General features: G+C 49.2%; 1 protein-coding gene across 3 annotated transcripts in view; it reads right to left on the bottom strand.

Annotated features, from left to right (window-relative positions):
• Positions 1-1,977: 1,977 nt before the first annotated feature.
• Positions 1,978-24,301, bottom strand: part of Tshz3 (teashirt zinc finger homeobox 3) — a 71,108-nt gene continuing 48,784 nt past the window's right edge. For all 3 annotated transcript variants that reach the window (XM_015496938.2, XM_048791003.1, XM_048791004.1), the window contains one exon: positions 1,978-6,784. In XM_015496938.2, coding sequence (XP_015352424.1) covers positions 3,573-6,784 — 3,212 coding nt within the window. In that variant the 3' untranslated portion in view covers positions 1,978-3,572. The remainder of the gene's footprint in view (positions 6,785-24,301) is intronic.

Genomic DNA, 24,301 nt, shown 5'->3' with positions numbered 1-24,301 from the left:
CAGGGTCCTCCTTCCACTCACCTTCTCTTTAAACACCAGCCACAGAAACGAACCCAATGCCAACAGACTTGGAATTCGACTTTAGATTTTCCTCTTTGATCTCAGGGAAATCAGGGCCATGCTGGGCTGCAAGGGTCTGGTGGCTTTGGGAGAAAATGGCCCAGCTTTTCCAAGTGTGGTGATACTCCCAACAAGCCCCACCCCCCTGCTTCATGCTAAGGTGGCTGTCCTTGTTCCAGAGGGAGCTTCATTCAAGCCTGGCACCCTCAACTGCCCAGTTACTACGTCTTCTAGGAAGTAAAATCAATTCCTGGTCCCCATTAATAGGAGCAGTCCTTTCCTGGCTAGGAGCCCGAGATGCCAAAGGAGCAGTGGAACCGGCCACCTACCTTGGCTGTCAATCCTCACTGCTCCCCCCAAACGGAAAAGCCCTGAAGAGACTCCTGCGAGTGGGGTAAGGAGGACAGACATGGGCAGAGTGTTGGGTCCTTCTCCCAAACTATACAGAGGGGGGTTCCGCCATCACTTGTACAAATCCCATCTCCCTTCAAGCCACATGGGCCCCGGTGGTGATGGAAGTGTTGTCAGTTTAATCTGTTAGATGCAGGACTTTGGATTCTAATAAACCGATGCTATATTTAACCTGTGAAAAATTCAAGAGTGGAAATCTGGGCTCCAGGATGTGAAGACGGGGAAGGCACAGGAGGGAGGGTTTCTCTGTCCCCTGAGCCAGGTTCTGGTGGGGGAACTGGTCCCCCAACTCCTCCAAGGAAACGTATGTGTCCCCTCAGCTTCTCCCAGGTGAGGGCCGGCAGGGCCAAGAACTGCTCAGGGGCAGGGGTGGTGCATGTTAGATTGGGGAATGGGGCAGGCCCTGGACCCAAGGGAAGAACTCTTTCCACCCACCTTTCAGCAGAGCCCACGTGTGCGGGGCATCACAGGCGAGAGCAGAGTTGGTGCAGAGCTATTTGCCAAAAGCTCATTTTAAACTCCAGTGAGGTTCTCTCTAAAAACCAGAAGAGGGATGGATTGCCGAGAGAAAGCAGAGTAGACGGAACATTTGGACTCATCTTGACAAAAAGGGGTGGGGACCAGCCGAAAAGCCGTGGGCGTGTTGCCGAACATCTCTGAAAGGGCTTAATTTAAATTTTTAATAAAAGAGTATTTTTTCCTTAAAGTTGAGGTGTTTTATGTATTACATGGATGTAACACATCTCTCATTTGTATAATTCTAGGTTAGGAGCTACGATGCTGCGTAACTGCAGGAGTAGTTTGAATATAGTAATAAAGGTATTTTACAATTTTACATGATGTTCCCAGCGTTTTGTTGGCATGATTTGCCAGGGCCAATAAAAGCTTGTGATTATCATATAAATGCTTTCCCCCCCTCCTCCCTTAGATGGGTTCAGTCTCCTCCCGTGCCCTTCCCCCGCCTTGTTATCTCTGCATGCTTTAGCACAGGAGAGCAAGCCAGGGACCCCCAAATCCGAATGCCCAGCTCTGCTCTGCTTTTTGCTGTTAGAAAACCCTAAATCAACACGAAGGAACCACCCTGCACAGAATCTTCCAAAGATCCTTCTCCTTCAGCTTCTTACACAGCTCGGGGGGCCCGACTTCTCTGCATCTAGAAGGGAGACAGACCATGGGGGTTGGTCTGGGGTGACTGGAAGCTCTGACACTCCTCAATGCTGTATACCATCACTTTCCCACAGGGACTCTGACCTCACCTGCATGTCTCCTTTCTTTCAGATTTTTATTCTTGGGGAAAATTTCTATCCAAGCCACCACCGAGTGCTCCCTGCTCTCCAAACACCAAAGTTCACTAAAACTCCCTTGATTTACGTGCAGCCTCCGACTCTGCCAGCACCTGGCAGACACAGCGACCAACTCAGTCATAAACAGATCGCATACAATTTAATTTTAATGTGCTCGTTAGTCGTAGCACATTTCAGACATAATTGTGAACGCAACACAAAATTATAGCAAAAAGACAATTTTAATGCTGCCGTAGAAAAAAGGGTTATATGAAGAGTCACATAATGGTGTTTCATTGTCAACAACAAAACAGGGCACAGAGTGTGTTCCGGTGTCTGTGCTGTTTACATGCCAATATTTTATACATAGGTTCTCATATGGTGTCAGCTGTCAGTTACTTCTGCAAATTAACTGCCAAAAATGGAGAAGAACAGAATCACTTGGAGAGCCGGTAACCACGGGTTACCTTTCATAAGCCTAAAGATAAAGCTGCAGTGTGGGATCTTGGGAGAATAATTAGGAAGAACAAAACAGAAAGTTACCAATTGAAATAAAAAGGTATCCTACAATATGAAATAGCAACCAAGAGGGCTTATAAATAAGTGAAAGAGGTTGTATCACAGAATGCCTCATGACTTAAGCAAAGTATTACAGTACAAACATTTTAAAGGCTTTATCAATGTTTAGGAAATACAGTACAAGTTCTCTTTTTTTTGTTCTTTTTTTTTTTTTTCCTTTTCAAATAGACTTAACCCTTTGAGCACTGAGTTTATTTTGAGCGTTCTTTGCTTTCTAATAAATACCTTTAAAAATCATGTGCAAAATAGTATGATGCCTGCCAGGGATGGATTTCCTGGCCTCGTTTATTCAGACTGCTCAAAACAAATGATAATATGATGCTAATAAATATGTATAATTTAAACATGAACCTCTATCAATATAGATGTACTGGGTAGCAAAACAAACAATCATACTTTGCTTTCAGATAATGTTTCTGTATACTTTATAAATGCTATCTGTGGTATCTTCTGTATAATTTACAATGTTTGCATGTAAAAAACAAAACCCATAGACCTTAAAAAAGAAAAAGGAAAAAGAAATATACACTATACATAGGCACGGCTTATGCCCAGAGCATAGCAGGTACATAAAACACTGTTGCTATAAATGCAAGAAAAAAGGTCATTTACCCACAATCACATTTTTCATAAGAGTCTGAAATCTATACAATATATACATCTATGTTTCAATGTGAAAATAATATTCTTTTAAATTTCAAGGTGTGTTATACCCCTGCAGACCTGCATAAATGGAGGTTCATATTATTAATTATAACTAAGCTGGTAAGGAGTTTAAAAAACAGAGCTTCATACATTATTATTATTTTATTTTATTTTTTAATCAAATTAATGCAAAAGTGCTTCAAAGTACTCAGAGGGCTAAAGATGAAAGGGTGAGAAATACCAGCACACTCGAGTCTCATGGAAAAAGTGTGCCTGATTTCGTTATAAATGCTTAATTAAACTGTCTGTTAATGCATGCAGCTTGAAGCATCGGGGGGATGCTCACAACTAAATCCCATTTACACAAAGTTCCAAACACTTACCACTGCGTTTTAACCTTCATATTTTACCAGTAACAACAGCTGATTATGCACCTCTATTAAACACTGTACAGTTATACAAAACAGTCCAGCCCAGAGTGATTCTCTGCAGTTAACATAAGAACATGTGCCAAGAACAAGACAGAGGGGCCTTAAGGTGCCTTCAACAGTTTCCCTCAAAGCAAACTGCAGTCATTTCCATCAGAAGCAAACGCTACTGCTTCTCCAACTCAGAAACATACAGAAGGTGGTCTTCTGGCGATTTCCCGTGTGTTTTGCTAAGGTGAAGCTTAACGGCATGCTTGCTCGCAAAGGTCCGATTGCAAAGTTTGCACTGATAGGAGGTCCCCAGGTCCTCCTCCGGGGAGGACGTCACCAATTTTTCTGATGGCGACTTGGTTTGTGCTATTTGATTGTTAATCTGTTCAGTGGACAGTTTGGATAAGTCCCGTAGCCGGAAGCCCAGATGTGACTCTAGGTGGCTGATGTATGTGGAAGGAGTCCTGATTTGTGACGCACAGTCATTACAAAAGAACACGGGGTGGCCAGTGTCCAAGTTTTTGAGGAACTTTGTTCCACCTGTCCTCCGAAGCTGGTATTTCACATTGGCCAGCCAGTGGCTGATGGTGGTCATGGAGAGCCCCGTGAATCTCGAGATGTGCATACGCTCCTGGGGGCTCAGGTCTGACATGATGTACTTCCCTTCGGAGGTCTGCCGGAGGCTGGCGGCAAACTGGGCCTGGAGGATCAGCAGGTGCTGGGGGTTCCAGTTTGACTGGCGGCCCTTCCTCTTCTGCGCAGGCGTCGACTCCTCGGCCTCCTCCAGAGTGGCCCCGTCAATGTCAGACTTCTCGGAGATGCTGGAAGGAGTGGAGGATTTTGACGTGTGGCTCTCTGTCAAGTTCTTCAGCATATCGGATATATCTGACAAGGCATTCTCGCGTAGCGGCGAGTTTGACATGAATGATACGACGGCAGATGTCTTTGCCGTTGTCACCGTGGATGAGGAGGTTGCCGGGGATGTGGACGTGGGGGACAAAAGCACTGAACCCAAAGAGCAGCCTTTGTCACTCTTCCCTTTTGTCAAGTCTATGGGCTGGTCGTTGTTGACGTGGTAGAAATAGCGGTCGAGGTGGTCTGCCTTCTTGGCCTGTAGGGGCGGTGGGGTGGCCACGGCCGCCTTCTCGGCCAGGCTGTTGCTCATCTTGAAAAGCATGCTCATGGGGTCCAGCGCAGGCAGAGAGGGCTTGGCAGCCTTGCCCAGGTGGATGTTCATGACCGACTGCAAGGCGCTCAGGGGGTTGACAAAGGGTTGCTCGGGTGGGTGGTCGGTGATGATGGCCGTGCTGCCACTCAGGCTGCTGCTCAGGGGCTTCACCAGCTCCTTGCCGTTCTCCACGGGCTCCGCCGCGGGGCTGCCCTCCTTGCACCCATCCCGCGGGGGACTGGGGCTGTTCTCCTGGCTTTTGAAGCCCCCATCGCTGGAAGCCTCCATCTTGACGGGCTCGCTGAGCTCACTGCTGCACGGGGACGGGGTGGCCCGCTTGGGCGGAGAGAGCTTGCCCTCGGGCTCCTTCATCTTCTCCTCAACTTTGGCAACTTTCTCGGTGACTTTCTTCACCAGCTCCTCCATGGCATGGAAGTTTGTCTTGGGCATCGGGGAGGTCTGGCTGCACGGCGGAGAGACCAGGGTCTGGGTTTTGGTGGGAGACACCATCTCGCTGTTGCCGAACATGGGCTTCAGGGGTGTGCTCTTCCCCGATGAGCCCAGAGACAACTTCATCATGTTGGGGAGCTGGTAGGCGGCGTGGATGCTGGGGTAGCCCCCCCAGCTGGGAGTGCCGTTCTGGGCTTTGTTGATTGCGGATGTCACCGTGTTTTCCAGGGATTTGAGGATATCTAGTCCCCCTTTGGGGCTCTCTTCTAAGTCATTTTCAGTCAAATAATGGTACTTGGAGGAGATGTCATACTTTTCCTCCTCCTCGCTGGGCTTCTCCTTCTCCTTGGGTTTCTCATCAGTGACTGTCTTGTCCTTGTCCATTTCCTTCTTGACCTCCACGTTCAATTTCGGGGAGACGCTCGCAGGTGTGTTGGAGGGGGACGTGAAAGTGGTGGCCGCCAGGGGCACAGACTGTACCTTCTCATCCAGCAGGGTCGTGATGGTGGGCGTGACGGGAGTCTCCATGATGGGCTTCCCCTTCTTCATGGCCGAGTTAGTGACCTTGATGAAGTGGCCGGTAACCATCATGTGGGCCGTGAGCTCCTGCAGTGTGTCATGGGAGCTGCCACACTCCATGCACTTCAGGATCTGGGACTTGCGGGCCTCGAAGTGCCACGCGTAGCTGGCCCCGTTCTGGTGGCCGTACCGGTTATTTGGCGTGATGTAAGGGTTGGAGTTCTTCTGAAGCGCATCATTGGTGTCCGACATGGTAGCTTTGGGGGTTCCACCTGTGGAATCCGGGGAGCTGGGGAGCTCCAGCTCCAGCGAAGCTTTCTTGCGGGCAGCCGGAATGATTTTGGCTGCCACGGGAGTGACGGGTTCCTTCAGAGGCACTTTTTGGTAGTGTTTTGTTTTGATCATATGGACACTCAGGTCCTGGAGGGACTCAAAGGAGTGGCCACAGTACATGCACTTCAACACCTTCTGGGCATCCTCCTTCCCTTCCATCTCCAGCAAGGAGCGTTTGCGGGGCTTGGACCAGCGCTTGGGGTTGTTGTTGTCGGTCTCGTGGTTGTCGTCGCGGTAGTGCCCCGTCTCGTTCATGTGCACCGTCAGCTCCACCAGGGTGTCGTAGGCCGCGCTGCAGTCTTTGCAGCGGAACTTGCTGGCCCCCGTGAAGATGGAGCCATAGAGCTTGCTGCTCTGCCGGTACAGCTGCACCGTGCTGAAGAGGCTGGGCTCCGGCAGCATGCGGCTCTGGGACACCTGCTGCAGGGTCTTGGCCATGGCGCTCTGGTGCCAGTCGAAGCTCCCGCTGCCGCAGCTGCTGCTGCTACTGCTGCTGCTGCTGCTGCTGCCGCTGCCGTTGTTCTTCTCCGAGGAGGGCTGGTGCAGGTTGAGGTTGAGGTTGGACCAGTAGGAGTTAGAGAGGAAGTTGTTGTACACGGCCTTCATCTGCTCCAGGCTATCCGACACAGTCGTGTCCTCCAGAGGGACCGTGACTTCCTTGGTATCCTCTTCATTCTTGATGGAGCCACTTTCAAAGTCAGCCATGCGGTCACTGGTCTCACTGATGTGTGACTCGCTGTCCATTTCGTGACTGGAAAACTCAGCCGCCGGGGAGTTCTGGTAGCTGGGGCAGGTCTTGGGGAGCTCCTTCTCGGGGCACATGTACTTGGCCGAGGGTTCTCCATCTGCCGTGTGCTCTTCGGGGTCTATATCTTCGTCTACCAGGGCAGCTGCCTTTAACTCATCGGAAACATAGGCTGCCAGGATAACAGGTGGGAGCGAGGGACAGGCAGGATTGAAAGAAGAAGGGGAAGAAGAAGGAGAGAGAGAGGGAAAAAAGCATTAGTACGTGTTGATCAGACCTAGACTATGTTCTTGGTTCTCAGGAGAAAGCAGCAAAAACTAGATGGGCACAATTATTTGTAAAACTAAATAGTTAAAATGTGGTGTTTCTTCGGAGCAAAAAAAAAAAAAATCTGCTCTTCAAACATAATTTGCCACCTTATTCTTCTCAAGGGGCAACAGCTTGAAATTAAAACTAAATTTGAAATTAATGAAGCACATTCTGGAGGTGGCATTCATTTCTAAAGTAATAAATTACTTGTATCAACCTCAGAGACAGCAGTTCCTGTCTGTCAATTAATATGTCTTATGCTTCTCCTACCCCTAATGCATTTCTTAACAGACAGATTCACAATTTAAATTAAGCAACCATTTTTTACTCATTACATTTTTGAGGCTCAATCTTTAATAAATATAAAGTACAAAAACATCAATAAAATTTTTACGAAGTAAAAAGAAAGTACATCAATTGCAATAAATTAAAAACAAGGTTTTATGGCTTTTTTTTTCCTTCCTTCTGGAAAAGCAGGTCTCCTCAAAGCTCAGGGTGAGTTGCCTCTCTGGGATGGGTGCTGGTTGGCTGTGGTTGGGAGGGATGACAGGGATCTGCTACCACCCAGCCCTGGCCCCGCTTCCCACATGGATATTCAGCCCCTCTCAGCTACCCGGACACACACACTATCCATGCAGAATTATGTCAGAACAAGTTCAGGAAAATTGGTATGCGGTGCTCATTCCTGCTGTATAAATATATACAAGACCTTCCAGTGGACCTTACAAATGTCAAAGTGTTTGCTCTTTAGACTACTTTGTCAATATTTACTCAGCATAAGCTTCATGGGCATCCAACAGGGATCCTGTCTTTCTGGAGGCAATGTAACCAGGGATGTAAATCCAGCACGCACTCCCAAGCAGGTGGAGGGCAGGGCCCAGCAGCTGTGGGTTCTAGAAGATGCACATCCAGAGACGCAGGACCCTGACAACATTTGTGTTAATGATGGACGGAGTAGATTTTAATTTTTTCTCCTTGCATTCAGTGACTCGGGTTTCTCTTGAATGAAGATTGCCTCGTCCTGTGTACTACCCACACCTGGTGGTCTTGAGAGCTCCCAGGTGTGGACAGCCCTGTGTAATAATTTCAAGCAAAAGAGAAGGGGCAGAAAGTGACTTTTTCCTGTCAACTGCTAAGTACCTGTTTGCTTCAAAAGGCCAGTGAGCAAGGGTGCAGGGTATTTGGAATACTTTGTTGCTAACTTCAAGGCTGATTAAAAATATAATAAAAGTTCTTAGAAAAGGAAGAGAAGCTTTGTTGGTAGAATCTGTGAGATTTAAAGATTTGCCCCAGGTGCAGTCTACATCAGAAAAAATAAATAAATGAAACAAAATCCCCCAAACAGTGAATTGATTCCCTAGTAGTCAAACAGATATTCTCCCTGACTGTTCCTTTCCGCTCAGTTGTGATGCTTTTGTCCCTCCGTCCCCTCTTTGGGCACCAAGATTTCTAAGCTGAAACACAACAGCAACATCTTAACAATGATGTGATGTGATCTTGGGTTGGAATCCTGTCCCAGATACACACATCAGCTGTGGAGATAGGGACACATTTGCTCACACACAATCTACAATGCACCACTCTTGGGCCTGGGCTGTGGGATGTCCCTTAGAAATCATCAGAAGAAAGCTCCCTGCTCTGGTCAGCTGAGCTGTGAAGTGCTGGGGTGAACATTAAGTCTGAAGCCAAGCACTTAGAGATGACAACTTAAAACAGCTAAAGCTCTTTTCCTAGGGCCAGAGCCAAAATGCATAGGGAAATAGAGCTCAGGCCAAGGCAGGCTCATCTGCCGGCCACAGTGAAGAATGTGAACATGTGTACTGGAAACAGAACAGGCAAAGAAAAATAAAAGAAGACATCTCAATCTTCCCCGTAGCCTTCCTCAACTTGCAGCACCTTCTAGAAATCTGGACTCATGAACTCCAACAGATGGCAGGCCTGGAGGGAGGGCAGCCAGGGTAGAGAGACCGAGTGCCCTAATTGGCTTGGACCTGTCCTGGTTTTAGCACTGCAAGTCCTGCATCCTGGAAATCCACTCAGTCCTGGGCAAATGGTCACCCTAGCTGGTCACCCTAACTGAGGGACACAGCATGACGCAGGTCAGGGCATCCAGGCAGGTTTGTACCTTCTCTTAGAATCCTCACTGAGGACAGTTGTAACAGGGTGGGCTGGACGCAGCTAGATGCAGCCCCCAATCTGTAGAGAAGCACCAGGTGGTCTTATGCGTGATGCTCCTATTGAGGAAGGGGCTCTATTGTGAGTAAGCAGTCTGGGAGAGGAGGAGGAAACCACATGGCCTGTGTCCTTGCCATGGAGACCCAGGGAAACCCAGCCCTGTGTAGACAGGAATAGACACCAAAGCCCTTCTATCCTGGACACATTCCCAGAGTCACAGTATAAAGCTCAAGTGCCACAACTTGGGCATTTGGCTCCTGTTTTATAGTTTCTGCAGAATTAAGTCTGGAAGAGAAATAACCCCAGCAGCCTCTCCAGGAGGACAGCAGCTAGCCAGAGGAAGGTCAAGTCAATAGTGGACACCCAAGAGCCCACCACGGCATCAAGGCTACCAGCTGAGAGGCGTCTCCCACTCAGGAGCAGCATGGCTCCCCATGACTGGACGCCCATCCCAGCTGACCTCTACCCCTGCTGTGAAGCATCAACCCAGCTCTGCGTGGCCACAGGCTGTGTGGTGCACCCCTCCGTGTGTGCCACCATTGATGTGACCAGCTCCTGCCCCAGGCTGGCCCCCAACATCCTCCTATAAGCTTTGAAAATTGCACAGCAGTATCAGAATGTCATCAGTCTGATGGCTGAGAAGGAAATTAATATTGAAAGAAAAGTAAGGCCAACCTCCCTGGTGGGAATAAAATCCAACTCTGAGGGAAATTAAAAGGCTCCAGTGCCAAGAAGGCCTGGATCCTGGGGAGACCTGGCCTCACCCTGCACCCCAGCCACGGCCTTGTCATGGTTTCTGAGGGTCCTTACAAGGGCGCGGGCACACGGCCAGGATGGGAACCTCACTACCTGTTGAAGAGGCTGTGTTCTCTTCAGAGCCCAGGGTTAGACAGATTCCACGGGTTCTCCCCTCCACATGAAGACAGAGGGCCAAGGGCCAATCCTTCCACGAGGGTTGCAACAACTTCACTCCTTGGAGAATATCAGACCTGCTCTTGATTACCGAACTTTAAAAAGTTGCAAGAAAAGTGCAAAAGGGCCCAGAGAGACGGGAAAACACTCGTTTGAACCACAACTACTTCCTGAGTACCCGCAGGGGCCAGGATGGTTGCCATCCTCTGGGCCACCCGTCGTTCTCTTTCTCTGGGCCTCCATTTCCCTATCTGAACAGCACTGGGCCCTGGAGTGATAGAGTCCTCCCTCCTCTGCTGGGCCATCACTGGATGGCTTTGTGGAGAAAAGGGTGAGGAACTGAAGAGCAAGCTCACTTTGTGGTTCACTGTCCCCAAACACCAGCTCCTCCCAAACACCGCCACAGGTCACCCCTTGGTCTTTTCTTCTCTGAATCCTACTTAACTTGCAAAGATCCTGCTGGACAAAGGGGAGATTTCTGAACTCTGAGTGCTAATCCCCTGAATCAGGTAATGAGGGATAGGAGACAGGGTGTCTGCACCTCCTGTCTGTGTGGACAGTGAGAAATCACCAAGGGGTGGGGGGCCTGGTGAGAACCTGGCTCCACCCACCAGGAGGGTCTCCAGTGCTCCAGTGGCAGGTACCATCACCTGCAATTGACAAGGACCTGTGCAGACCTGGGAAGCTCCTCTGTGGCCCTGCAGTCAGCTCAGTCCCCTGCTGCTATTTAACTTTCTGTGTATTCCTGCCTGAATCCTCTAAGGACAAGAAACTTGGATCTTCTGTCTTGCACATAGTAGGGAAGCAACAAACACTGGCTGGCTCATTTGAAAAGAGGTTACTTGCAGGTCACTCCCCCGCAGAGAGGTGTTGTCAACAACCTTTGTAACAGAATCTGCCCCTCTCTCTGCCCCACTCCAGGCCTGGACCAGCCACCAGGCTCTCTCAAACCCTCCTCAACCAACTGCCTGACTTCTCCCCAGCCTCTTCCATCTAGAGTCCCCAAACAAAAGCCACTGGGATTGTCATAAAGCAGCTGGCTGGTCCTGTCACTCCCTCACAGAACACCCTCAGTGACCTGCCACTGATCTTGGAAGAAACTCCAAATTCCTCAAAGCAGCCCCTAAGTCCTCCACCATTTAGACCTGCTTCCTCCTCAGCTCCTCTCAGCTTCTAGAATGTGCCAAGAACTCTCTCTCCTTACTTTCCATTCTGTCTCCTCTGCTGGAAACCCAGAGGCAGATGCAGAGAAGTGGAAAATGAGGGAACGTGTCCCTCCCCAGACCACAGGTGAAAGGCCACTTCTGGGGGAGAGGGCTTCTCTGACTCCGGCTTCTGTACCAAGACCATTAGCACCCTTCCTCTTCATGTTATTAAACATGCCAACTGAAATCACTGATCTATAGCCAGATGTTCCAGATGTTCTAACAAACTGTCAGCTCTGTGTGGTCAGATCAGCCCCCTACAACCCACACTCCACGTCCCAGATATCTGCCACGAACACATTGTCTGGCTGGATTAGTCCATTTGCTGTTACTTAACAAAATACCTGGGGCAGGCCAACTTTATAAAGAAAAGAGGTTTATTTAACTCACAGTTTTGGAAGCTGAAAATCCAAACAGCATGCCACTGGCTCTGGCAAGGACCCCACGGCAGATGGCAGAAGCACACACGTGGGAGTAAAAGACCACATCTCAGAACAGGAAACCAGAGAGCAATTCAGGGGTCAGGCTTGCTCTTCTAACAACTCCCTAGAACAAACTCAGGGTCCTGCAAAAACTACCTCAATTCCTTCCAAGGGCAGTACCCTAAGGATCTCCCATTAGCTTCACCTTTTAGAGGTTCAAGGTCTCTTACATCTCACACCGAGGGTCAAGCGCCAACATAGGAACCCTTGGGGGATACACTCAAACCACTTCTAAACCATAATGACCACTTGACATAGATGCATAAAATGAAGGAATGACTTCTTCAACCTCCTAAGTAGCTGCCTAGACATCTCAGATGGATCCAAACCCCAGCCAGTCCCAGAACACAGAATGTATTAGGATATAATGAAAGTCCTTCCTGGGCCTGTTCTCTAAGTGTGACTGGCATTTTCAAAAGTGCTACTTCGTGAGGAAGGACCTTTAAGATAGAAGGATACAGAACCCACTGCTGAGGAAGAAGGCCGAAAGCACCCAAGCTGGTGGTCTCCTTGCATTTGGAGTCACCCTGAGCTGTCTCCACACCCAAAACCCCATGTTCAAGAATGCATTCTTGTCAGACACGGTGGCACTTGTCTGTAATCCTAGTGACTCGGGAGGCTGAGGCAGGAGGATTGCAAGTTTGAGGCCGGCCACAGCAACTTAGTGAGACCCTGTCTCAAAATAAAAAATAAAAAGGACTGGGGATGTGGCTAGTGGTTAAGCATCTCTGGGTTCAATGTCCAGTACCAAAAATAAATAAATAAATATATAAAATAAAAAAAGAATACATGTCATATCATGCCCCTTTTCTCTTTCACAAATAAGACTGAAACCTTTGCTTGCAGCTCCAGTGGAGGACGCAGCTGGATTGTGAGGGGAGGGGGCTCTCATTCAAACCACTCTAAAGCTGCAAAGAAACACAGAGGAGCAGGCAGAGAACTGCAAGTGAGGGGCAGATGGAGAGACCTGTGTCTCAGTTGTCCCCAAAGTCGTCCTTTGATGATAAAGTCTTTCTCTGAGTTGGAAGCCAAACTGCTGCAGCTGCTTCCCTACCTACACCACCACACCCCCACCCTGCCAAGGAGAAGCACATGCAGGACAGCAGTCCATCTCAAGAGCTGAGTGCACGAACGGCTTTTCAGACTGCTGGATGAATTAGAGAACTTGGCTGAGCAGAACCAAAGGGGACTTTTAGGTAAAGGCTCCTGAGCAATAAAACCTCTAAGAGCTCAAACCTCTAAGAGCTCCCTGCAAAGTTGCCAACACCTCGGGAAGGTCGAGTGATGAGAAAGAACAATGATCCGGCCTAATATGTGCATCTGGGCATGGACCCTCTCCATCTCTGTTGCATCTGATCTTCTGAATGGCCCTGAGAGGTAGAGAAAATCATCTCCACTCTGCAGACATGGAGAGTGGTGTTCTGATGAGTTACACAGGACCCTGTTCTACCCCAAGGCCCATGTCCTGGGTCTGAATGTGAGGGGCCCACACAGCAGGGGCATGGAAGTGGGCACTGTGCTGATGCTGAGTGGGCTGAAGGGCAGAGCCTTTGAGGACTCCCCAGTGACGGCCACACCTGCCCCTCCAGGAGAGCCCACAGCTCACCACTATCTGTGGATGATGGACGTGTCTAAGGCGTGAAGAACCCACCATGTCAATCAGAAGGTCGGGAGGCAGTAGCTCCCTCGTTAATATTTATTATCATCATTAACTAAAATTAACCACTAGGTAAAAAAAAAATTAATGTTTCATATAAATATAAGAGAGTAAGCTAGGGCACAATGGAATTCATTCAAGTGGTGCTCACCTCCATCACAGTGTGATGAACCTCTCCCAGAGGTGAAGAGGTGGTAAGGCTCTGTGCTCTCAGGTCATGGGGGCTGCAGGTGGGCAGGCATGGTGGCAGGAAAGGGAGCACTAGGGGTGGGATGAAAGGAAATGAAGGTATGGCTGTGCTCTGCTCCCAGAAGCAACTTCAAAGTGAATTGCCCTGTGGGTATTAGCATTTTCTGGACTAAAATGGAGGTTCTGAAGTTAAAACCCACCATTTTCAAGTGCTCAAAACTCCTGGGAAGGTTTCTCAGCTCCCCACAGCTGTACCTTCCCCTGTCTGCTTAGTAAAGATGGCCCAGGAAGGTGCTCTCCTAGTAAAGTGTGACCATGCTCCCTGCCACAAGGGGGCGCTAGCTGCAGTGGAAGGAGAGGCAGGGGCCAGAGGGAGGGAAGGGGGAAAACCAGGAGTTAAAGGGGGCTTGAGGGCTTAGGTGCCCCTCACTGTCCAGCAGATTGAGAAGGACCAGGAGAGGGCGGAGGGACGGCAGCAGAGAGAGGACAAAGAGAAAAGGAAAGGAAAGAAGAACGGAGAAGGGTCCTTTAGGAATGGTAGGGTAGAAGGTGGGCAGAGAGAGAAAGAAAACATTTGACAGACAGGAATGAAAGAAATCATGTAAGTGGAAAGGACTGTAACTGGAGAGGGCCTGGGGCTCGGAAACTGGTGGAGATGCGGCCATGGGGGCAACCACCAAAAGTGGCCAGGGACAAGGTCTCAGGAGAGCCACTGTGGGTCACTTCCAAGACTGGAGACTTCAGGCCTTTTCTCTACCTCTCACGTACTCAGATTGTTAAATGACACTGTGGTTTTTCTTCTTTTTAAAGAAAAATTTAACCAGCGGAGGGGATGGTCAATGGGGAAGTTAACTACTCAGCCAAGCCTGGGGGACAGAGTGATCAGGAAGCAGTTTGGAGACAATCCTGTTCTGCCTCAGAGATGATCTGGGGCTGTCCTGAGCCAAGAGGACATTCTGGAATCCTGCAGGGCCAGGGGAACCCGTGCTGGCCTCAGCAAACCTCCAGGAGCTCCTGTCAAGCCCTCAACCATGCCTGATCACGTGGGAGAAATGGAACTGTCCAGAAGATGCCAGGGATATGCCCCAAATTGGACAGATTGGGTCCTGACCCGGGTCTCCAGGGCTCATGCACAGCAATCTCTGCAGACCCTTCTCCTGATCTCCCCTCCTGGCCAGATCTATTCCTCCTGTATCATGAATCAGATTCAAAGCCAACACCTAAGGTCCCAAGTCCCCTGCACTGTTGTAGAGTGTGTCTGAACAAGAACAAATGTCAAGATCCTCAGGTGGAGTCTTGACCACTTCTGATGCCCTGCCTGCACCCCTGGCACCTGGGCCCACAACACAGGAGATCCCCCCAAAATTAGAGCAGGAGCAGATGGGAAGCCACAGTGGCCCACCACCACGGACAGTCATCTATGAGAGCAGCAGCCTGAACTCTGCAGAGGACCTGCCACTGCTGCTGGCATTTCTGCACTGCATTTTCTTCTGTGAAACTATGCAAGGTCATGGACAGTAAAGCCCTGGCTCTTCATTTCTGCTATGTCCCTAACTGGGCACGTGGTAGTGATGACTGGGATCAGGTATGTGAGCTTCTGTTTCTTCTCCCATGACCTGGAAAGAGGGAGGGTGGCATATCGACCACACCTACCTCCCAGTATTCCTGAACAACTTCCAAGTTGGAGGGACTTTGCCAATAGAGGTGCACCAACAGCACAGGGGCTTGTATAACAGTGTAGGGGCCGGGCCACTACCCCGCATCCAGAAGGCAGAGTCCGGGGACTGCCCTGGCCCCTTGAAAGGCCTTGAGTGGGCATCTCCCAGATGTTCCACGCTGATCTCACTGCCTCACAGGGAAGGCCTTGCTGGGGGGAAGCCTCCCCATTGGGGTTTGCGTCTGTGCTTCCTTCTTTTTGCGGCCTTGAGATGTTCCTGACACGTGCTGCCCCACAGGCCCCAGCCCTGTCCACGGGACTTCGAGGAAGGAAGCAAACAAGGACTTGGACCAAGCCCGGCTCCACCCACAGCTCTACTGCTTGGAGCTGACCCAAGAGTTTCCCCAGGTCTGGGGTCAGAGCCAGGTGCTTGCTAGAGAGGCCAACTCAGACACCCAGACCCAGTGGCTGCCTGTGTCCCTGCAGCCCCAGCCTCCAGCCAGGCCACTTTCTTTGGCTGAGCCCAGCCCCCATGTCAGGTTAGCTTGTGACCTGAGTCACCTTCCTCTCTGTGTGGGAGAAAGAGTTCAAAGATCCCTGAAAATTTCACCTAAATCTCACCTTTCTCTAAACATACGTGGAAAAATCCAGAGAAACTGATCCATTGGACACAGAAGTTCTGCTGAAAATGCCCGCTACACCCTCCTCCAGGTCATTTTTACACAGGGTGTGGCTGCAGAAGCATGCTGCACATCTCACTGTGATCCTTTACGGGGAGGCCATTCGGTGCCTCTGCTGTGTCTGTTGCAACCTGACTTGGGGCGGGCCGAGAGTTCTCCCTAGATGTCCTGAGGTCCCATAGTATGGATGCTCAGAGGCAGCCACCCACTGCTCAGACCTGGCCAGAAGCCCTGGAAGTGTGAGGGGGTCATGAGATGGGGCTCGGAGCTGGGTCAGCACTGACTGAACACATTCGCACACTCTGGGCAGTTCTTCAGGGGCCCCAGGAAGAAGAAAAACCAAGACAGAGTGACACCCTCCGGGCTGCTCAGAGAGAGAGGGCTCAAAGCAGCGGTGCTAGGGTGGGACTCCCTTTTTGTGCCAGGACTGAGGTGGTGGCTGAAGCAGTAGCTGAGAAGTGGAGATGGACCTAACTAAACACACCCCCACCAGGGGGATCAGATGACATGCTGCACCTCTGCCTGGCTATTACATAGGCACCAGAAAGAAAAAAATAGCAAGGTTCTAGAGAAGGCGAGTTTATGCCTGGTGCCCAGCAGGTCAGTGCAGCCCCAAACACAGGTCTCCATCCATCCACCTGGCCACCTGGAGTCACATAAAGGTATCTCCCCAACTGTCTCGGATGATGGAGGTTACAACCTCTAGGGGACAAAGAGGGAATGGTCTTCTGGGGTGGTTCCAGTGACCTTCCAAGCAGTCCTGCTCAGCATGGGCCTCCCAGGAAAATATCTGAAGGTCTGAAGCCAGACCAGAAGGGCTGCTGGGGAAGGGCCTGGTTGGCTCTGCAGGGAAGGACATGTGGCTGAAGTTATAATGGTCAGGACTTCTCCAGAAGGCTGGCCGCGTTAGGATGACAACCTCCTCTAGATTGATTGTTCTTCCCACTAGCAAGGTCAGGAATATTAATTTTGTACACGTTAATTTGATGTAATGTGCGAGATGAATGCTTGTTCAGTTGGGTATCACTGTGTTAATAAAGCTGCGATGCCTTCATGCCAAGAAAAGCATGGCATTAGCTGATTGGTGAATGAAGTCAGTGTGAAGAAGGCCACATTACTCTTTGGCAGAGCCAGGGTGGCCAGTGGTTGTTCAGGCCATGCCGGGCTGCTGCTGCTGCTGCTGCGTGTCAGGGGACTGACAAAGGACACCTCGCAGTTGTTGGAAGCCCCAGCCTGTTCCAGACCCTCAGCATCCAGAACAAGTCCTGTTCCTCCAGGTGTGGCAGAAAACAGGAGGCCAGGCGCCTCAGAAGCCATGCCTGGGGCTCCCACCACTGGCTTAAGGAAGACACTGCCTCGTGCTGTTTCCTTTGGATTCCTGTTGCTGTGAGAGTCCTGTTCTGCCATCTCAGAAGCCACACTCCAAAGCAGCTCAGGAAAAGAGGCCTGAAAGGTGGGAGGCTCACCATAATCAGAGAGGAAAGGCAGCTTCCCCATTCCTAAAGTGACTCTCCTCAAAATGCTCTGGATAGGGCAGTTCAGGCACCAACCGGTGCAAAGAAAAATAACCCAGAACACACAGCACAAAAGCAACTGTCTTGGACAGTTCTTCAAATAATACATAGGAAATAAATACTCAGCTCTGGGACCATCTGAATCACCTCTGTCCTTGGCTTCAAGCACATACCAACCAACTGGGCACCTGATCAACAGTGGAAGTCCACCACAGCCAGTTCTGAACTCATGTCCTGTGTCCCATAGGAGGATGTCACTGTTGAAGTCACCCCAATCCACTGTGGAATGGACAAGGCAGCGTCATGATGCAGGTAGGCTGGCAGTGGGGGAGGGTCTGGGTTGCCACCTGTCAGTTAGCCTGTAGCCAGTGATGGTCCATCAGGTGAAGCAAGGTTCCTGGTGTCAGGATAAGTTCTGGCAAGCGCAGTGACAGAGTAAAGCTTGCCGTGAGTGCCATATCCCTATTCCTCTTTCTGAGCTCAATGGATTTCCAAGTTCTCTTTCCCGTCTTGAGTGAAGAATCCAGGCTCTATCTCCTTCCCTATATCCTTTTTCTTTTTTATTCTATAAAAGGCATAGCGTAAATCCTAACACATAGTGAATCCAACTTCATCCAAAGAATTTTCTCCTTGGAAGAACAGGAGTTGGGTAAATTATCAGGAGGAGAGGATGGGCTTGGCTTTTTAAAATTGCACACATGAGCAGTGGCCAGTTTTTCTAATGGCTCTGTGCTTATACATCTTTAGCTCTGGCGCATGACAGAGTGATCGTCATGAAGTAGCTCATGGTCTCCAATAAGGCAGTGAATGAGACCAAGAGGAACTCTTGCTGGCCTGCACACTCAGAGATCTCAAAACCCAGGGAAGCCTCAGTTGAGTACCGGACAATGAGTTGAGGCAGTTTGTGGGCAGCCTCTTCCAAGTGGCTATATAACTCAAGTTCCCACTGGGAGTGGCTTGTCTCCATCATGCCTTAACAACTGTATTCAGAAAGAAGGTGGATGGCTTACATGAAAGAGGAATGAAGGTTTATATGAAAAAGGAAGCAATTGATTCACCCAACCCATTTACCTATCTATCCATCTACACATGTGTGCATCCATCCATTCATCCATCTACCCACCTACTCATTGATTCATCTAGCCACCAAGCCATCCATTCACCCCCCTATCCATCCATCCATCCATCCATCCATCTACCCATCCATCCATTCATCATGTATTAGGCAAAATTACATATTCTGGATGCTTTAAAATTAGAAATAAGAAGTTATCAAAATAAATGGGTCAGAGTCATAGGTTTTACTTTAATGTAGTTGAATGACCTTGGTTACACAGAGCACAAAGAAATAAGAGGATCATATGTCTTAGCACAAATGTCTCAGTTTGACTTTCAAAATCCAAAATAATCAAGCCCCATGTTCCCTTCCACTTTTTATCTTCCACTTCCTGCCTCCACACATACATGCGTTCCTGATAATGCTCCTAGTTCTTGGCTTTGATTTATCCTGTTTCCTCCATATTAGACACAATGCTCATCTTTTCATATCCCCCTCCCTCTCCTCCACTGTCCTGCTCATTCCTCTGCCCCCAGGAAGTCCTTTCTCTCATAGTGACTTCTTTAATATCAGGGCTGGTACAGGAATGGAAAATCCTCTCTAAGCTCTAAATTCAAGAAAAATATTATTATTGGCATTATTTATTTCTGTCTTGTTTTTGCCATTAATCTTTTGCAATTTTTAGAATTATTAACCATGTGCACAAATTGTCTCCCCTGCCCATTACAGGCAATCCTCACTCCTGCAGCCTTCCCGTGGCCTGCCATACCAGCTACCCTCAGTAACTTCTGGCTGAATTCACGTCGTCTGGTTGGGGTGCTTAGTCTAAGAACCACCGCATTCCAAGGGTCACCTCAAGTGGAAGTTTCCACCAGCTTCCTTGACAGGTCTAAATGCTGGGTAAAGGAGCTGGGAGTGTCCTCTGACCTCCTGAGCATCTCTTCTTGGGGTCTCACTCCATTTCACTCAGAGAGAGCCATGGCTGCAAGTGTAACTCAGGAGAACCCACAAAGGTCCCTCTCCTGTAACCTGAAGAAAGACCTGAAGAGGAAATGCTCAGAGACCCTAGAGAAGCTAAGTCCTGCCCTGTCTGCGTGGAGCACCAGCATAGAGGTTACTACCGTGAAGCCATTTTCCTACAGCCTATAGCACTGCCAGCACTGAGCCAGGACTCAGCTAGCCTTGGCCTAGCACTCAGACCTGACCTAGCACTGACACAGCACTCAGCCAGACTTTACCCAGTACTCAGTCAGCCCTGGCCTAGCACTCACCCATCCCTGACACAGTACTAAGTTAGTCCTTGCTCTGTACTTAGCACTTAGCCAGACCTTACCCAGTACTCACCTAGCATGCAAGTCCAGACCCAGACCTCACTGAGCACTTAGCCAATACTCACATGGCAATGTCTGAGTACTCAGTCAGTACTAATCAGCACTTAGTCCCCAAGCCCTGACCCAGTATCTAACACTCATCTAGAACTTATCAAGCATTCAGAAAACACCCAGCCATCATGTAGTACCTAGCACTAAGTAATGACCCACTACTCAGTCACCACTCACTGAGCACCCAGCCAGCACTCACATACATGTAATCACCATCCGAATGGATAGTGATGAAATCTTCCTAACCTGTTTAAAGGAACAAAGGTGATGATTCAAAGGTTTGAACTGTTTATAATTGACTGACATATATATGCCTGCAGGTTTCACCAAATCCTATCTGGCATTACTTTATATATTTTCTTTATACCACAAATTAGTATTGACTTGTTTAGTCTGAGTTTGTGTTTCTTATATTAGATTCAGGAACCCTCCATTCCTCACCTTCCATGGGTGCGGGGGCGGGGGGGTGGGGGTGGAGAGAAGAAACCTACCAAAACAATATAAGTATCCTTGGCACCAGCTGGATCATGCATTACTAGCCATAAACTATTCTTAGAGGATAATTCAGAAGAATATATGAAAATTGGAAATACTGATATATCGGACTCAGTTAGAAATCTAAACTACAGATATGTTCATACATGGGCCATGAAACCCCTTAGAATATTTAACATTTCTTAGAATATAGAGTGGATAAAGAAAATAATACCAGGGCTGGGATTATGGTACAGTGGTAGAGGGCTTGCCTAGAATGTGTGAGACACTGGGTTCGATTCTCAGCACCACATTAAATAAATAAATAAATGTATAAACAAATAAATAAATAGATGAACAAATAAAGTCATAAAAATTTAAAAAAAAAACTAATACCATATTATAGCAATTGATAAGAATAAAACAGCAATACCAGTTTTCGTGGAGACAGGAAACAACTGGAACGGCACGGCTGAAGCAGTACAAACTCTTACTAGCATTTTGAAAATCTGTGTGGCACCATCTACTAAAGCTACACATACATACACTCAGTGACGCAGCAATTCTGCCCCTGGATGCATACCCAGCAGATGTGCATACGTAGATCACCTGTCCAATGTTATCTTTTGGCACACAATTCATCATAGCAAGGAAACTAGAAACAATTCCAAAGTCCATCAATAGAAGAGATAAATCTTTCATGACATACTCACATAACGGAATATCATACAGTGGTGAAAATGAAATATTATAGGGAAAAACACAGAAGAATCCCACAAACTAAGTGAAAGCCACCAGACACAGAAAAGAGAGAGAGAGAGAGAGAATGAATACATTGTTTGAATCCATTTATATAAAAATTCTAACTCTGGCAAAACTAATATCTAGTATTAGAAGTCAAGAGTACAATGGCTTTGGGAGGTAATGACCAGGAAGGGGCTTAGGAATACCTGGGGCACTAAATGATCTATTTCTGGGTCTGGAGTCTGGTGACATAACTTGCGGGGAAATATGTATGCTCGTATTTTGGATGTTATATTGCAAAATAACATTTACTAAGTAAGATAATGCTCTAAGTTCCCGTGTGGTTAGCTCTCTAAGTCAAGTGGGGGTCACCAAGTCTCAGAAGTCTCTGTTTTCTAGGGTATGTGTGGTTGCTGGTAGATGCTCAGAGAAAGGATCCTGGCCTGGCTATTAACAGGTTCCGTGGGTGTGGGTGCCGTACGGGTGCAGGAGGGCCATGTCATTGCTAGGGACCGAGATGGCAGGATGGGGAGAAGGGGTTCTCTTCTGCACTGCCTCATGTTTCCCAAGCACACATTCATGGAGCACTGTGAAGTTTAACAAATATTATAAAGGCAACTTATTCATGACCAGGACCTCCTCTTATATGTCAGGCTTTGAACTGGGCAGCAGAAAAGACTCAGGACAACTTGCCCATCTCCACAGAGTGTACACTTGAAGACTGTGTGGCATGAGTGAGTGGCTCCCTGCACTGGGGACTCGGCAGCCTCAGAAGCTGGCTCTGAAGGATGACCAAATGTCCCCTGGTACTTCTAGACCCTCTGCTTTAGATTCCTTTGGGTCCTGACATTCTGGGCGATATTGTCACCCACACTGACAATGGATTGTGAGAAAAGAGAGACACAAGGAACCGCTGTGCTGAAACTATTGACCTCAGCAGAAGGAAGAGGCAGGAGCTACCAGTCTGGAAAGTTTCTGGGTGAGACCAAAACATGCACATTGTGGCTCCCCCAACCACTGGGTGGGTGGGCGGAGGGGAGTTGGTTGGTTCTTCCTGTGGGAACCAGCAGGTCTTAGGTGTCTCGGATTCAGACCTGGTTTCTTTGGGATACCACCCGGGTGAGCCCACCCTTCACTGGGCACAGTCCTTGGTTCCTCTCAGAGCCTCCATCGCAATATCATTTGGATCATCTCTCTGACTCTCCCAAGACCCTGAGGTGGACTCGGCAGGGGCAGGTGTCTGAGGGACAGGTGGAGAAATGGCCCGGTGAGATGTATAGCATAAACTCTCTGGTTTCCACTCCTCTCCTGTTAGCAGATTAACTGGATAATCAGGGAGCACAGAAACTACACAGAGGGGGTTCACTCTGCCTGCCTTGTTCCTGCCCTTTCTAAAACTGACAGAAAATTCTGAGGTTGGATTTTCTGATTTTGATACAGCTGTTCCAGAAACACCCAGGCTTGCAGAGGACCCTCCCAACAAACCAGCACCAGGTGCAATGGCGCCCACCTGTAATACCAGCGACTCTGGGGGCAGGAGGTTTGAGGCCAGCCTGGGTAACTTGGTAAGATCTTGTCTCAAAGTAAAAATATATATATATATATATAAAGTGCTTTACCACTGAGCCTCATCCTTAGCTGGGTACAACCCCCAGCACAGAAAAAAATAGAGAAAGAAAAATAGAAAAAGGAAAACAAACATCAGCATCCATGCCCCCAGCCCAGCTTTCACGTGCTTCCCTGCCCGTTCCCTGACCCAAGGCACCCCGACAGCCATAGCAACTTCATCCCTAAAACACGGCGAAGAAACCTACAGCCTCATCAGCAGACATCTGAGACAGGGTCAGGCCACCGTGACTGGCACTGGGACAGTTAGGTGGAGCTCCCTGTGGCTTCCTCCTCAATAACCTGACATTCCTCGGGAGATACACAGGGACTTGGGGATCTCAGCAGGTCCCAACTTCCCTGGCAGTTTCCACGTACCCAGAGAAGGTCACTCTGGGCCTTTGCTCATGTGACCAGGAGCATTTCACCTCCCCAAACCCCGCCAGGGGCCTGTCTGTGCTGCACTTCATTATTCTCTCCACCCTAGCTAGTCCTCGAATCTGTGCCCACAGCCCTCCTGGGATTCTGCAGCTAGTGTGACCCCTTCTTTCCACAGTGGAAAGGGGTCTCCACAGCCCCCAGCCCAGGCAGGGCCCTGGGCATTTGGTAAAGTACAGGGCCTGGGCAGGTACCTGCTGGGCATTCGATAAAGTTCTTTCAAATCTGGCCAAACTTCCCCCAATAAAAGACGTCACCAACAGGGAGGGCTGACTTCGTGCTTGTCCCCGTCGTCACATTTTGTTTCCTTGAGACCAAGCATCATTTCCATGAAGACTCTGAAGCCCAGAACTCATTAGCCAGGCACAGGGGCATCCCATTCACCGACAGCCGCTCCAGCTCATAAGGGCCCCGGCCCACGTGGGGATGCTTGGTACTTCCGCGGGCACTTGCTGTGCATGGCCTCATCCCAGCTGCACAGCGACCCGGGAGGAGGGCGAGCCCACCTGGATGCTCCATGTCATGCATAAGACTGAGGCCAACGGCTGATGATTCAGGGAGACACAGAAGCAGGCGCGGCCGTCACAGGCTGGGGCTTTCCCTGCCGTGTCCCCCTACTCCTCACCTGAGTGCACGTTTACATGTACTGCGTAAGGAGGAAGAAATGCAGAAAGTTCCCCAATGCTTTAAGCACAGTGCACAACCATGGGGACGCTCTCAAGACCACGGGGAGACAGGCTGCAGTTCTGCCATGCCACTTGGGTAGAGTATGCCTCTGGGAGTCTGCCCCTCAAGCCTCAGTCCCCCACTGGCAAAACGAGGTGATTCAGCCTACCTTGGAGGACCGTAAGCAGACACCAAATATGACACACTAATGGCACAGCTGGCAAAGCAGCAAATACCACACAGCAGCCTGCCCAAAGCTCCCTGTGGGTCCCACTCCTGAGTCAGGTTTTTCTCTCCTTCTGGGTGGAGAGAGTAAGGAGATTAGCCTGAAAATACAAAAGGACAGGATGCTTTCTGAATTAAGCAAAACCTGGAAATCTGTGAACCCCATCTGTGAAAGGGCTACGGGGTAGGGGAAGAGGAGGGAGTGGGCATGTGGGGCAGTGTCCTGACCACCGTGAAAAAGTACACCTGTGCTCAAAAGGCCCCTGTGTCCACATCCCGCAAGAGAGCTCAGGCACTGCACCACGGCCCTAGGACTCC

The sequence above is a fragment of the Marmota marmota genome, unplaced genomic scaffold (genome assembly GCF_001458135.2).
Source record: "Marmota marmota marmota unplaced genomic scaffold, marMar, whole genome shotgun sequence".
Classification (NCBI taxonomy): domain Eukaryota; kingdom Metazoa; phylum Chordata; class Mammalia; order Rodentia; family Sciuridae; genus Marmota; species Marmota marmota.
This window is presented reverse-complemented; position numbering and strand designations above follow the sequence as displayed.